The sequence below is a fragment of the Lagopus leucura genome, unplaced genomic scaffold (assembly GCF_019238085.1).
Source record: "Lagopus leucura isolate 7727_CA_CO unplaced genomic scaffold, USGS_WTPT01 Super-Scaffold_1, whole genome shotgun sequence".
Classification (NCBI taxonomy): Eukaryota; Metazoa; Chordata; class Aves; order Galliformes; family Phasianidae; genus Lagopus; species Lagopus leucura.
The window spans coordinates 10,991,855-11,005,001 of NW_024962250.1; the positions used below are offsets into that span (position 1 = coordinate 10,991,855).

At 42.2% G+C, this 13,147-nt stretch overlaps 1 protein-coding gene across 5 annotated transcripts in view; it reads right to left on the reverse strand.

Moving 5' to 3' along the window:
- The window catches only part of SUSD6 (sushi domain containing 6), a 76,589-nt gene that overhangs the window by 41,030 nt on the left and 22,412 nt on the right, over window positions 1–13,147 (reverse strand). For 3 of the 5 annotated variants that reach the window (XM_042869352.1, XM_042869342.1, XM_042869335.1), the window contains exons 3-4: window positions 4,703–4,900; window positions 305–334 (exon numbers count right to left, since the gene is read on the reverse strand). In XM_042869352.1, the coding sequence (XP_042725286.1) occupies window positions 305–334; window positions 4,703–4,823 (151 nt within the window). In that variant the 5' untranslated portion in view covers window positions 4,824–4,900. The remainder of the gene's footprint in view (window positions 1–304; window positions 335–4,702; window positions 4,901–13,147) is intronic. The other 2 variants (XM_042869361.1, XM_042869370.1) reach the window with 1 other exon arrangement.

The window sequence follows — 13,147 nt, forward strand, 5'->3', positions numbered from 1 at the left end:
GCATAACTTTCTCTTTTTGTTTCAGTGAATATTCACTCTACGTGGTTTTGAGTCATTTAAAACGAAATACTATAAAGACACATTGAGGTGCCTTCAAGCACAGTGGAACATATGAAGTTGATCTCCCTCAAACCAAAGGCAACCATCTCTCTCAAATATAAGGGATAAAAAGCAGAAACAGGACAGAGATGCATCACAGCACATGAGTAAAAACGTAAATCTTAGCTTGTATAACCACTTATGTTAATCAGTAAAACATCTCACTCATTTCTAATAGCACAGCAGGGAATAAGAGTTTACTTACATGTAGGTCCTTTGGATTTGCTGAGCAAACCTAAAAGACAAAAAAAAAAAAAAAATTAAGATTATTATTATGCTTGCTTTAATTCATTCCTCAACCATTCAAGCTGTTTAAAATTCAACAAGCTGTGTGACTACCTGAGATTCCTGTTACTGCCTTCAAGTCAGCTGCTTAAAAAGCACTACCCAGAGATCAGTGTAAGAGTGTAAGAACAGAGAGTTCCTTAACTAGACTGGTTCTGGGCCCACCTGCATCTACCTCTTGGCAGCCTCACCACTGCTCTACAGCTCCTCACCATGCTCTTCTGTGCCACTCCGCTTTCATGAAGCTCTACGAAGGGAATGGAAGAAGGACTCACACTGAAAACTGCACCCTTTCCTCACTATGAGCTGACCACAATTTATTCAAACCTGCATTATAGGAAGCACGCAGATCAGAACTCAGGTCTTACGTTCATGCACAACACCACCCCACATTTCTATCTAGCTATTCAGTACTACTGTCCTTGTTTTCATGCCCACTGAATTCATCCCCAGCAGTATTAAACTTCTTCCTTTCAACCACATAATTAGAAACAAAGGAACCCTCTGCTTCATACAGATTCCCAAGGAATAGGAACAAGTCTGAATCTGCTCAATGGCCGAAGTATGCTTTTACAAGCTGTTCTATGCAACGCAAACAAACACCAGTGGTATCCAAGAGCTTCTGTACAGAATAACCTTGGCATTGAAAAGACCTTAGAGCAGCATGCAGCAGATTGCCTGCGTTTGCATCAGAGACAATACACAGAAATGAAGTCGTTTCAGTTTATTCAAGCTCAATTTATCATTTTAATGGAACCCTAAAAATTAAAGGGATAGCTTCATAGCATTTTACATGTGATCAGTCAACAAAAATCAGGCTGTGTTTAAAATTAAGTAGACTTACATTTGCCAAGTCTGCATTATTAATTTTTAAAGGTTAATATTTAAATAGCAATACACATAAATGAGTTTGTTTAATTCAGGGTGTTAATACTCATAGTAACACCTTCAGTTGCATTTCTCAAGATAGGTGATGCTCTTATCAGTAATGAAAAGCCCAAGCTACATTTTGACAGAGCCGGCTAAGAATCTAAGAGAAGTTATAGCGCTGAGAACACAGATGATAGGAAGCTTTCAGAATATTTTAGAGACTACAAGTTAAAATTTTATGAGTGATTCATTCTGATCCGCTGTTATCCTTTCAGAAACAGTCTGGTCAAATAGGAGGGCTGCTACAAATGTGATTACACACAAGGCCTTTGAGAGCTCGGGAATAACCTATAAAGGCCAGGGAGAGGAAACAGGAAGAAAGAACTGGGACAACAAAGAAAGCACACAGAAGCATTACATTTTAACAAAGCAGCCCAAGCAGTTGTTATTCCTCCTCTCCAACACTTCCAACATTTCCCTGTCTCTACCTACTAAGCACCTAAGCACTTAGCTAAATCCCAGAAGAACCCTCAAAGAAAACAGAGATGGAACAAGAATTAAGCCGCAGCATTTCAGAGCCTTGCTTTCCAAGGCTCTTCTTGGAAGAGAGCCTTTCCATTCTGCTAATTTTTTCATCATTTCCCTCAGTTAATCTTGGAGAACTTGCAAGAGGGGAAAAAGGCACAACAGTGATCAAGCTGAAAAAGAATTTCTGAAGAGCACTGAAGCCTTCCTAAATCCTCCACTTCTGGCATAGTTTCATTGTTTGCCCATCACCGAATGCTGCATTTGTTTTGTGTTTACAACACGTGCAGCGGTTATTTTTACGGTTGTGACTAGCTTGCTGTGAGAAGGAATCAGCTCCCCCAAACTCTGCAGTAGGCTCTGTGACTAAGCAACTTATCACATTCATCTCACAGCACTCTGGGATACTTGGACAGATTGCTTGAGACAAATTGCTGATGACTTTTGCTAAAAATCCATGCATAAATAAAATCAAATTATCAGCAGAAGAGAGACCAGAAGCTCATTGACTGGAAATCAGTCTGCCCTCTGTATTCATCACAAGTAAAAGTGAACACCTTCCTGCTCAGAACACGAATATGTATCTAACCTCCTGAAAGACAAGCAGTAACATTTCCAAACAGTAAAACCATTGCAGTACAATATGCATTATATGGTTTTAAACGTACGAATAACAAGCTCCACTTTGTCACTCAGAGCTGAGCCAGTCCATTGTCTCCATGCTTGTCTGTCTTTTTATGAGAACATTCTTCATCTTTTGTAGCAATTGTGAATGTGTCACATTGGCCCTGCATTCAAGATAAGCATTACCACCAGGAGATTTAATGTAATCTCTTGCTTCGTGTTAACATCGCTTTGTTCTGGTTGCTTTGAATGTTTTTGCTATGTAAACTAATAAAGTGAGGACGGGGGGTGGCTGGGGACAAAGATGAGGGAAAGATGATTTTCCAAGCATTTTTTCAGCGCTCTTTGTCTCTCCATCTGGGTCCCTGCTCCTCGGCTGGCTGACTGATTAATGTTACTCATAGTCAGTGCACTGCTGCAGGTGCAGCTCCCTGGGCCCACAACAGGCTGCCATGCACCCCCATCCCTCCCAGCCTCAGAGTTTATGGATGGAAGCCCATTCTACTCCCTCCCCCCCCAGGATTTCCCCCTTTGTGCCTTGCCCTCTGCTATGATCCTGGGTTTCCCTTCACACGCTCTCACTTTCTCACTTCTGCTGCTTAAGGAAATGCTTCATGTCTTGCCACTCTAATCCTATTTAGCTGATGATCTGCCTTGATCAGTTTACCACAACAGGTTTCAGGTCCTGAATCAAAACGAACAGAGAAAGGGAAATGATGCAGAACCATTCTAAGGTCTTATGACATGCTTAACCAGTGCTTTTTCCATATGACATGAGATATATAAAAAACGATACTGAAAATGCTTGCCAGGATTGCAGTTGTCTTCCCCATTCAGCAGCCCTATGCAGTGCAAGGAATTTGCATACTGATTACGGAGCAACTACAGAGTGTTGCACTACGTAACTGGGATTGTGTTCCAGCCTCAGGCTGCAGGGAATATCTCGCAGGCCTATATCTGAAGCAAGGCTGGAGTATTATCAACAACAGCTGGAAAAAACAAGGACAGCCTTTGGAAAAAACAAGGATGAGATACCTTTGTCCCTTTCACACGCTACTTGCTCTTGCCAGTCAGTTACATTTGCAATGCCCCCACACATCCCTTTTTACCTACACAGCCAAAGCCAGGCCAGTAGAAAGACACAGAAGTCTGGGATCTCTCATTTCAGCAGCCTCTCCCTTCTAACTAGAGGAGTCAGAAATATTAGAAGATCAATTCCTCCTCCAGACTTTTCTACAGAAGCTACTCTCCTTTGAGTGCATCTGGCAATGAGCTTTTATTCTGCTCTACCACAGAGGCCAAACCAAGCTTCTCTGATGCTCAGAAATATTGGTCACCAGACATTTTCAGGTGCCATGATATCTCAAATAAACAGGACTTTTTAGAGCTATTGTTAAGAACTGATGTTTTGTTTTCAAAAGCAAGCTATTATCTGCAGTTGTGGAAGTCAAATCTATTTGACTTTTTGAGAATAAGTTCCTCCAGCGTTCTGTGCAAGAACTTGCACCTAAGGCACACATACAAACTTCATCCCACACCACTTATGATCAATCATCTCTCTACTGACAAGAAAATTACATCAGGTCTGTAAGAAGAGATCACGTTTCAGGGTATACTGAGTAAGAAAACAAACATTTCATGATGTACTACCTTGTGACCAATAAGTTTTCTTCTTACACTCATTTCTGACTGTTACTTGACTTTTTAATGTGTCATTCCATTCCACTGCTATTTACATTATTTACCACAGTTGGTCACCAGACATCAAAAAGCAAGCATGGGGAATGGGGAAAAACCCAAGACGCAGAAGAGATCTAACAAAGGAATACACTTTGTGAGTGCTCAAGTGCCAGAAGGTGCCACACAAGCAAACAGTGTACAGGCTCATCAGATGTGCAAAGAGCAGAAGTCAGCCTGTGCTTCTAAAACTAATTCACATGAGCAGTTGCTACAGGGCATATAAATAATAGTGCCTACATAAAAATATCACTTAACCAAAAAACAGTCCGTGCTTGCTCTTAAGACAGTCCTGGCATCCCCAGCTGCAGTAAAGAGATGAAAATAGAAGCAGAAAAAAAAGCTGGGGTAATCAAGATAATAGTGTAAAGGTATGCAAGACTGGTTCAGTTCAGATACTGCCCTTTGCTTAACAAGCTATGGTGGAATTTTTCCTGCTAGTACTGAAATATGTATGCAAATGCATCAACCGCCTCCAGCTTCCCCACAAATACATAAGGTCATTTTCAAACTTAGACATCTCTCCCGCTCTGCAGTACATGCAAGCAAATATTTCACTTACCTGTGGCCTGTACTTCCAAAATAAAGTTACCAAAGATAACTAGCAGAAGAAACAGCCCATGGCTAGTCAAGGCAAGAGATGATCCAGTGTTGCTCTTTGGTGCTACCATTCCATGGCACATCTTTTACCCACCAAGGTTTCTTCTAAAAAAAAAAAAAAATAATCCCAAAAGATCTGGCTGATTAGGAGCACCTCTATCTAGAAAAAAAAAAACAAAGACAAAAGAACAGTAAGTACTGAACAAAACATTTACGACATCCAAGGGGATGGGAAGGGAAATTCAGAAACAGACAAGAACAAACTTTCGCGTTTTCCGGAATTCAGAAAACTTACTACGAAAGCGTTCATGGTATCAAAGCAGAAAAGGCAACTCTGTGCATAGGAAATACCGAAAGGAGCTGCATTATATTAGAGACCAGAACTTCTCACTCGACCTCCAATAGTTCAGGTGTAAAGACTGTCCAGCTTACAATGAGTTTTAGATCTTCCTTTCAAGACAACCACAGAGGATACAGTATCTGGAGAATTTGTTCCAGAGCGGTTTCAAGGAAGCCAGCCTTCCTACAATCCCCTCACCTTTCAGAAGACACAGCAGACTGTACTAGACAGCTAGGATAAATAAAATGCTTCCTCAGACACCTGGAGAGGCACAGCAAATCTGACAGCCAGCCAGCAGGCAGGCAAACACACACGAGGAGGAATGTAAAACAGCCTGAAAACCTCAGGTATAATGTGACAGTACATAGCACAGCAATTAAAATTGCAGGATGTGACACTGCTCATACCTGAGGACTGACAAATTCAGCCCATAGCCAATCTGACACTGTTGCACTGAAAACACAAATCACAGTTGGGACATCAAGAAAGTACAGGCTGAACCCCAGCACAGGCTGAATCCCTGTTATTAGTGAAAAAAAGGCTCTAAAGTATACAGTCCCACTGAGCTAGCCAGCAAGACTTCTGACAGTTTTGGATCTGGATGAATTACAATGTCATGCATGACTCCAAGGCCCCTGAAAAAGACTAAAAATCTGTGTAGTGCTCATAGCTTAGAAAGAGAAAGGAGAAAACTTGTATAAAGACATCTGGTCAATATTTGGTTAAAAGAAAAAAAAATAAATACAGAGATTCACTTCAACACTTCTACTATGCTGTTCCTTACACAAACATCTAAAGCTATTGGGGAAAAAAATGTAATTTATTTTGCAGAAATCATCTTTTTCTTTGCAGTTGACCAAGGGAACATTTTTAATTTTGAAAGAATCTCCCTCTTAGCCACAGCTTCTTCAGTTAAATGGATATTTCTACTGAAGGGAGATTTTCTGGGGAGGTCAAGTTTCAAAACTGCTGGATAACTCCAAATAAATCTAAGAGGAGTAGAGGCAGGTGTTGCACCATTTCATATCCTGTGTGATCAGATATGAAACCTGAAGAAGGCAGTATGACCTTGAGCTCCTTAAGTACTTCTTAAAGGGATTCAGCATGCCAGCATGGACACAATTCAAACAGCCACAATGTACATTTTCAATTACTTAGGAAAGAAAAAAAAAAAAAAAAACCAACCACGAAGTAGCATTAATGCAAGGAATATGTGAATTTGATGATAAAAGTTTAGTGATCCTAGAGGGAGAGCTCTTCCCTAGTTCCATGTCACTGCTCTACTCATATCTAACTCACAAAAAGGCCATCTTTAGCATTTGGATCTTTCATATGAATTATTTTCTACCAAAGAGGACTTACATGTCTGTACACATCACCAGCTTGAAATAGCATTTCAAGATGATATTTAAAATGCCCTGTGGTAAGACTGGAGATAATGCTACAATAAACTCTGCCTGCCCCATCAGTTTCCTGCTTAATTTGGAGAGGGAGAAAGAGAAATGAAGTTATCCCACTCTATACTTGTAGCAAAGTCAATACATTTCCAATATGTTTTACTGATGAAGACCTAATGTTTTGTTCACCATGTTCAGCCCTCCTACCAAGCAGAAAGGATTAAGGATGCTGCCACTTACCTGCTAAACTTCCTCCAGCAGCAATTAGACCACAGCATGAAAAACACTCCTCTGAAGAAAGCCAAGCCAGCTAGTCGGTACATCTGCCCGTTCCATGCAAGTCAAATCTCTCACATGGATTTTAAGTTCCTATTCAGCTGGAACATGTCAGCATCTGGCCTGTACTGCAGGCCAACAGTTGGGTGCTTCCTTCTGAGTCACACAGAATTACAGCTCAATGCAGCACACAATTTTCAGTGAATGGATGTCTTATTACAGCAAGAAAGGTCTGCTCTTTCCAATCCAACTTAATGAAGCCTTATTAGCACATGAAACTTTGCAAGTCTTGCCAATTCAATGGCAGCCTTCCCTGCCCTGGGTCAGGGCTTAATGCATGACATCAGTGGGCAGGAGAAGTAGGGAATACAACACAATTATGACAGAATTCATTCATAGAGACGCCTGAGGTGTGCTGCTCTGTCTCAGAGGTATTTTCAACACCCAAAGATCATACATGAAAGCTAGTAGTCTAATTTTGGTCTCTCAACAATAAACAATAGATATCCAAATCAAGAATTTATTCTGGGGAAACCAATTACTGCTAGTTCTTGATTCACTAACAGATTGCTTTAAAGCACGCTGCTTTTTCCCCTCTACTAAAAAGCCAGGCGTGTTTTCCCCATCTCCTTTTAGCTCCAAGTTGCTTGAGTCCCACATTACCAGGAAAAGTGCCTGTCAGATGGTAGGTTGCCCCACAAGGAATGCCTAAATTGATGCTGCCATGCCTACAGTAACATCCCACTAAGCTGATTTTGCTCAATGTGAGAACTGAAAGAGACGAAGGCAGCAAAACAATTTTGTTTTAGATAGCAATGATAACCCCTTCTGAATTGTTAAAAGACAATGGGCACAGGTACTGCCCGCAGGAGTCCTCCCCCTCAGGCTTCAGCCAAGTTACAAAACTTGTTCCCAGCTTGACTTTCCCTTGGCAAAATCAGAAGAGGAAAGAGATTCTGGCTAGATAAGAAGGTATCCTTTCTGCCCAGAGGGGAGCTGCTGGTTAGGAAGTTATTTAGACATTCAACTCTCTGAAAGCTGATTGTTGGTTTTAGCACATTCCTTATACCTACAGCTCATGGGGAAACAGCTTTAATAACAACTTTCCAGTCCTCCACCCTCAGAACTTAACTGGCAACACCCAAACACCTCACTGAGGGTCTGTAGCGCTGCAGGGGTAACCTTTTCTTCCCAACAGAAGCATCACACATTTACATAGATAAGACTATCTTCAATTACCTGCTTCACACTAGTAAAATATTCCTTCTCTCTTCCCCATTTCCCCATCCTACTGCAACTGAACCACAGCCCATAGGAATCCTTACAATCTGGTCTGACTGCTGCCAATGAAAAATGAATAAATAAACACAGCACAAAGAACTGAAGTTTGCTAGACTGACAGCCCTTATCTCAGGGCACAGCTTGGTGTGCTATAGAGAGAAAACAAGCTAACAGGAAGAGAAAAATAAAGTGTTCTCCCTGTTCTAGCAGTGCCAACACATTGTACAGTGCACACATTTATCAGTAGAAACATACTCTCAGGGAGAGAGCTTAACAATTCATGGGTTGGTGTAAATCAAAGCAGTTCCCCTGTTCACACACAGCAGCAAGGAACACACTGGCTTCATTACTGGATCCTAGCAGCAAGGCAGAAGCCTACATTTGCACGAGAATATGGAAGTGGAACGCTTCAAACCCATTTCATGTGCCACAGCCGATGCTAAAGGGTTACAGGAGGATTAAAGTCCAGGCAGATGTTTTCAAAGACAATATTTAGTAAAGTCAGCAGTTCCCTTAAATATAGTAAGAAGGGGAGAGGAGATTCTTCTTGGTTAACTGCTTCAAGCCATAGAGGTCATTTTGTTTTCATTTTAAATCTGGAGAATATAAACTGTCCTGCACGGCCACAAAGTCAACAGCCCACGCCCTCTCCGGGAATGCCCTGAACAAGGAAAGAGCTCCTTGCTTCCTGGTTCCAGCCACCCCTGGCTCCTGCAGGTACCGCAGGCTGAGGCCTGCACCAGCAGCCTTCCCAAGGACCCTCCACCCTGCTTCCAGTACCAGGAGCTGCTGGCCTGATAATAACAGCTTGCTCCTATGTGAATGCCCTGAAGTAGGCACTGCTTTCCCTGATAGCACACACACCAGACTTCCCACTCCCAACCCACAACGAGCCCTTTCCAAGATGACACGCTTGCTTTTGGCAGCAGCTTTCCTAAGCTAAGCTGCTTAGGGACCTCTGCCATTTTTCCTCCAGACCTTTAGAAGCTGCCAGTTCAGACCCTTCAATACAAGATCACATCACAAGTATGCATACATCTTCTAGGATTATGACTAATTTTCTGTTTTTTTCCCCTATTTCATCCTCGCAGTGCTCCTGAATTGCCATGGAAAAGTGATCTTTGGGGGAGGTCATATGCTCAAAATGTGAAAAAGCAGCAGCTTCAGGCAGTTCAGGTGCACTGAGGACAAGGGATCAGGGGACATTCTGAGGCACTACGGTTGCACGAGGTGCCTGGGGCAACAGTCAAGGCTACCTATATCCTATGTCACTGTTGCTAGAGAACAGTCTTTAACCTGGATTCTATGCAGTGTGTCTTGGGAAGTGTTAAGTATGCTCGGAATGCTACTGGCTTACTTTTAAATACCATGCTGCAAACTTGCCAAAGGAAAATGAGTTAACCTCATGCACATCAGAAATCTTTCCTTTAACCACTTAGTTTTTGCCTCCTGCCTTGCAGAATAATATTCAGAAATAGCTTGCCATACACACAGCAAAGACTGTGCCACGGAGCAGGACTGTTTTTCCTCATGTCCATATTGCAGGTAGAACTTGGCACTGGTTCAGAGGGTTTAACTTTCACCTTCATCTGCTGTTCATGTTTCTACTGCTATTCCACTACGTCTTATCCTTATTTTGCACTATTCAGTGAACGGTCAAACTTCAAAAACAAACCGAAAAATCCCTAAACTCTCATCCTCTTAACTGGCTGATGAGAAAAATCACAGAAAAAGCGACACTCACACACATCCAAGCAGCAACAGAAAATACAACACCTCAGATCCTTTCTGCCTTGCCCTTGGTTGGTTTCCACACAGTTATCTTCTTGAGAACCACAAGACATCTGTGTATTCTGAAGAAATTTTCTGTAGAGGGCTTAAAACACAAATCAGCAAAGTGAGGGGCCCTGATGCTTCAAAGAAAACAAAGCGAAGTGTATTTTCACTGCACACTTTAAAAGTCCCTTGCTACTTCATTTTCAGCTGTAGTTCACAGATTTGCTATTTCACTGCTTATGCATGCTATATGAAAGATTTAAGAACCAGCCAGCCACATTATCCAGATCTTCTAAGTAAATCTCTGCACTGCAGCAGTAAATCCCATCTTGGCAAGCAGGCATCAGAGCAGGCCTCTGAAAAATGTACTTTATGTCAGGAGCTAATGCATCACCCATCTGGCTGCAGGGGACAGACCAGCAGCAAGGTGCTCTGATCTGTCAACGTGCAGTAACTGAAACACCAGAGCTGCTGAGCAGCAAGATGTTTTCTATTTAATTGACTTGCTTTCCCATCCTGTGACAGTAAGCCAAGGCTTGCTTTGGAACCTGATCACAGTTAAAAACCTGACCGTCCTTCCAAAAGAAGGAAGGAGAGGATACTTACAGGCAGCCCAATTGCTATGAACTTCCAAGCACCAGTAGGAGGAAAAGCAGAGTCATGAAGGGACAGTGTTGAGAGTTAGACAAGTTAATATACACAACACTTCCAATGCACTGCAAACTTCTGTGCTATTACAAACAGGCTTATAGTGATGAAGTCATGGCACCAATGAATCACAAAAAATTGGTTAAGGAAATACTGTATCCACTTTACTGATTATTTTTTTTGCAAGCATACTGACATTTATGTTATCTATGGCATCAAGTGGACACAAGGGAAAGCAGAAAATATATCATATGCAATCTTCCTCATCCGTTTTTGTTTTTCCTTTTTAGATATGCCTTTATTTGGAAGAGCATTCCCTTTGGAAACCATTGTTTCAGCATTTTTCCCCTGCCGCACTGCATCACAGAGGCAAGGTTTCATACTTTCAGCTTTAATCAGTACAACAGCACATTTATAGAGAACCACATGCACAAAATGTTCCAGAAAGCTTTCCAAAAATAATAAGTCCTAAAAAAGAAACCTCACAGTAAACTGAAATGGCTTTAGGGAAGGAGAATAAAGAAAAGCCATGCAAAGGCAGAACCTTTTGAAAGCACACACAAGCCTGAAATGATACATCTAGTAAGAACAGGATTCTCAAAGAGGCACTGCATTGGTTGGGTCACTTTTATATTCAGAGGATTTTCTCATTTATGCAGCTGCGTTAATCTGGTTCAGGGAACACATCTCACAGCACATGTACAGTAAAGGCTTATTTCATAAACCCTCACTACTAGAGTATGCTTTTCCTATCCTACCACTTGTTGTGCTTATATTTCCACCGACAGGACTAAAAACATCAGCCTGCTATACACACAGCTGCAACACTGCCAGGCACACTCATTTCGAGAGGACATTCAGTTGGGAATTTCTTTTTCCTAAGCCTTCTATATAACTTCAGTGAATCAATCTGACATTTACATAATTATACTACAAGACTTTTTTTTTTTTTTTTTTTACATTTGTCTTTTACATTTCTTCCTAAAAGCAGAGCTGTGAGGCACCATTCTCAAGAAATTTAGAAATTACCACCCACACACGAGAACATGCACTCACCAATTCCAAAAGGATGGCAATACTTGCTATGTGGTGCTTATTAGTTGTGTCAAAGCTTAAACAGAAAGTTCTCCACAACAGACGTGCTCTAATACCAGACCCTTCCAGGTATCAACATCCAGACATCTGTTAGTGCAAAGCTGTTTTAAGATACACACACACACACAAAGCACTCTCTGTCCCTTTAGTACTTGGTAAGTTGAATCTTCCAACAATCTAGTATTACCTTCAGAGAGAAGTATGCTTCCTAATTTTGTCAAGAGTCATTAGTTAGGGTAGTAAGGCTAGGTCGTGGTTGGACTTGATGATCTTCAAGGTCTTTTCCAACCTGCGCAATTCTATGATTCAGGTTCTACAGTTAAGCCTATTTTTCAGACCGTAACACAGAACTGCTTCAATAACTCTCAATGGGTGGGAAAAAAAAGCAGGACTTCAGTCATTCTCAGCACCATGGCTCAGGCATGGAAATATTAGCTCATTATGCCCCTGTACTTTTCTTCTTCATAACAGCAAAACAGTAAATATTTTTTGTTTAAGATGCACCACCCTAGTGCCACAGACGCACCTGCAATTGCTCCAGAGCCTCCCTGTGACAGAGTGATAGAGGTCATCACAGTGCTATCAAACATTTCATTCTGTGGAACCCAGTCGTGTTTCTCTTTTGACAACATGTAATTTGAGAAGTAAAACTTGCTTTTGCATAGTCACTCAAAGCCCCCATAGCTCAAACCACAGGAGGAACAGGGCAGCGCTCACAGGTCACGCAGCCCCACAGGCTCCCAGCCGAGCGCCCTTCACCAACCAGAGCCAATCTGAGTGCCCCACTTGCAGCAGTCAGGCTCCAGGCAAGGCACCATCAATTAATATCTCAGAAATTAATACTCAAGGGCCACGAGAACAGACGTGGGAAATAGGAGTCCTAACAGCTTCCTTTGTTTTAAGTCACGTACTCACAAAGAACACATGCATCACTGAGCAGAAAGAACCCCACAGCCGTTTCTCTCTAACTGGTCTCCCCCAACAGGCTACACTTAATTTGATTTTCTAACAAGGGATCCATTTTCATTATGTTCCGATTTGAGCAGCACGAGCTGGGCACATCAAACCAGAGCAGCACTTAGAACTGCTGCTAACCTCTTTTTATGGGCAGCAGACATGCACAGAGCAGAGGCCAAGTGTTTAGAGCAGAATATCCAGCACAGGTCACTTTGTAGCAGCATAGCAAACTGGTGTCCTATGACCTGCAGGCACCAATCTAAGGTTGAGCAGTAGCCATATGTGCCATTACGCTGGGGCTGGAGAGAAGGAACAAGCCAGAAGGGAGTAAGAACCCCCAGGACAAAACCTGTCATACACAAATGCTGTAAACTGCATTTCAATGGAAGGCCAGTATGATGCTCAGACTTCTCTCATCTGTGCAGGAGCAGCAGTTCACTGTCCTTTACTCCCCAGTCCTCTCATCTGCCCCTTGTACAGCTGCTTTCAGCACTTGAGCACTGACAGCCTTTGTGGCTACTACAGGGTGACCCTTCCACCAGGCCAGCTTCAGAGCTGCACCCCATGCTGCCACTGTCCCCTCCTCATACAGCCAACCAGCCCCTCCACAACACCAATCTGAATCTTCCTGGATCTG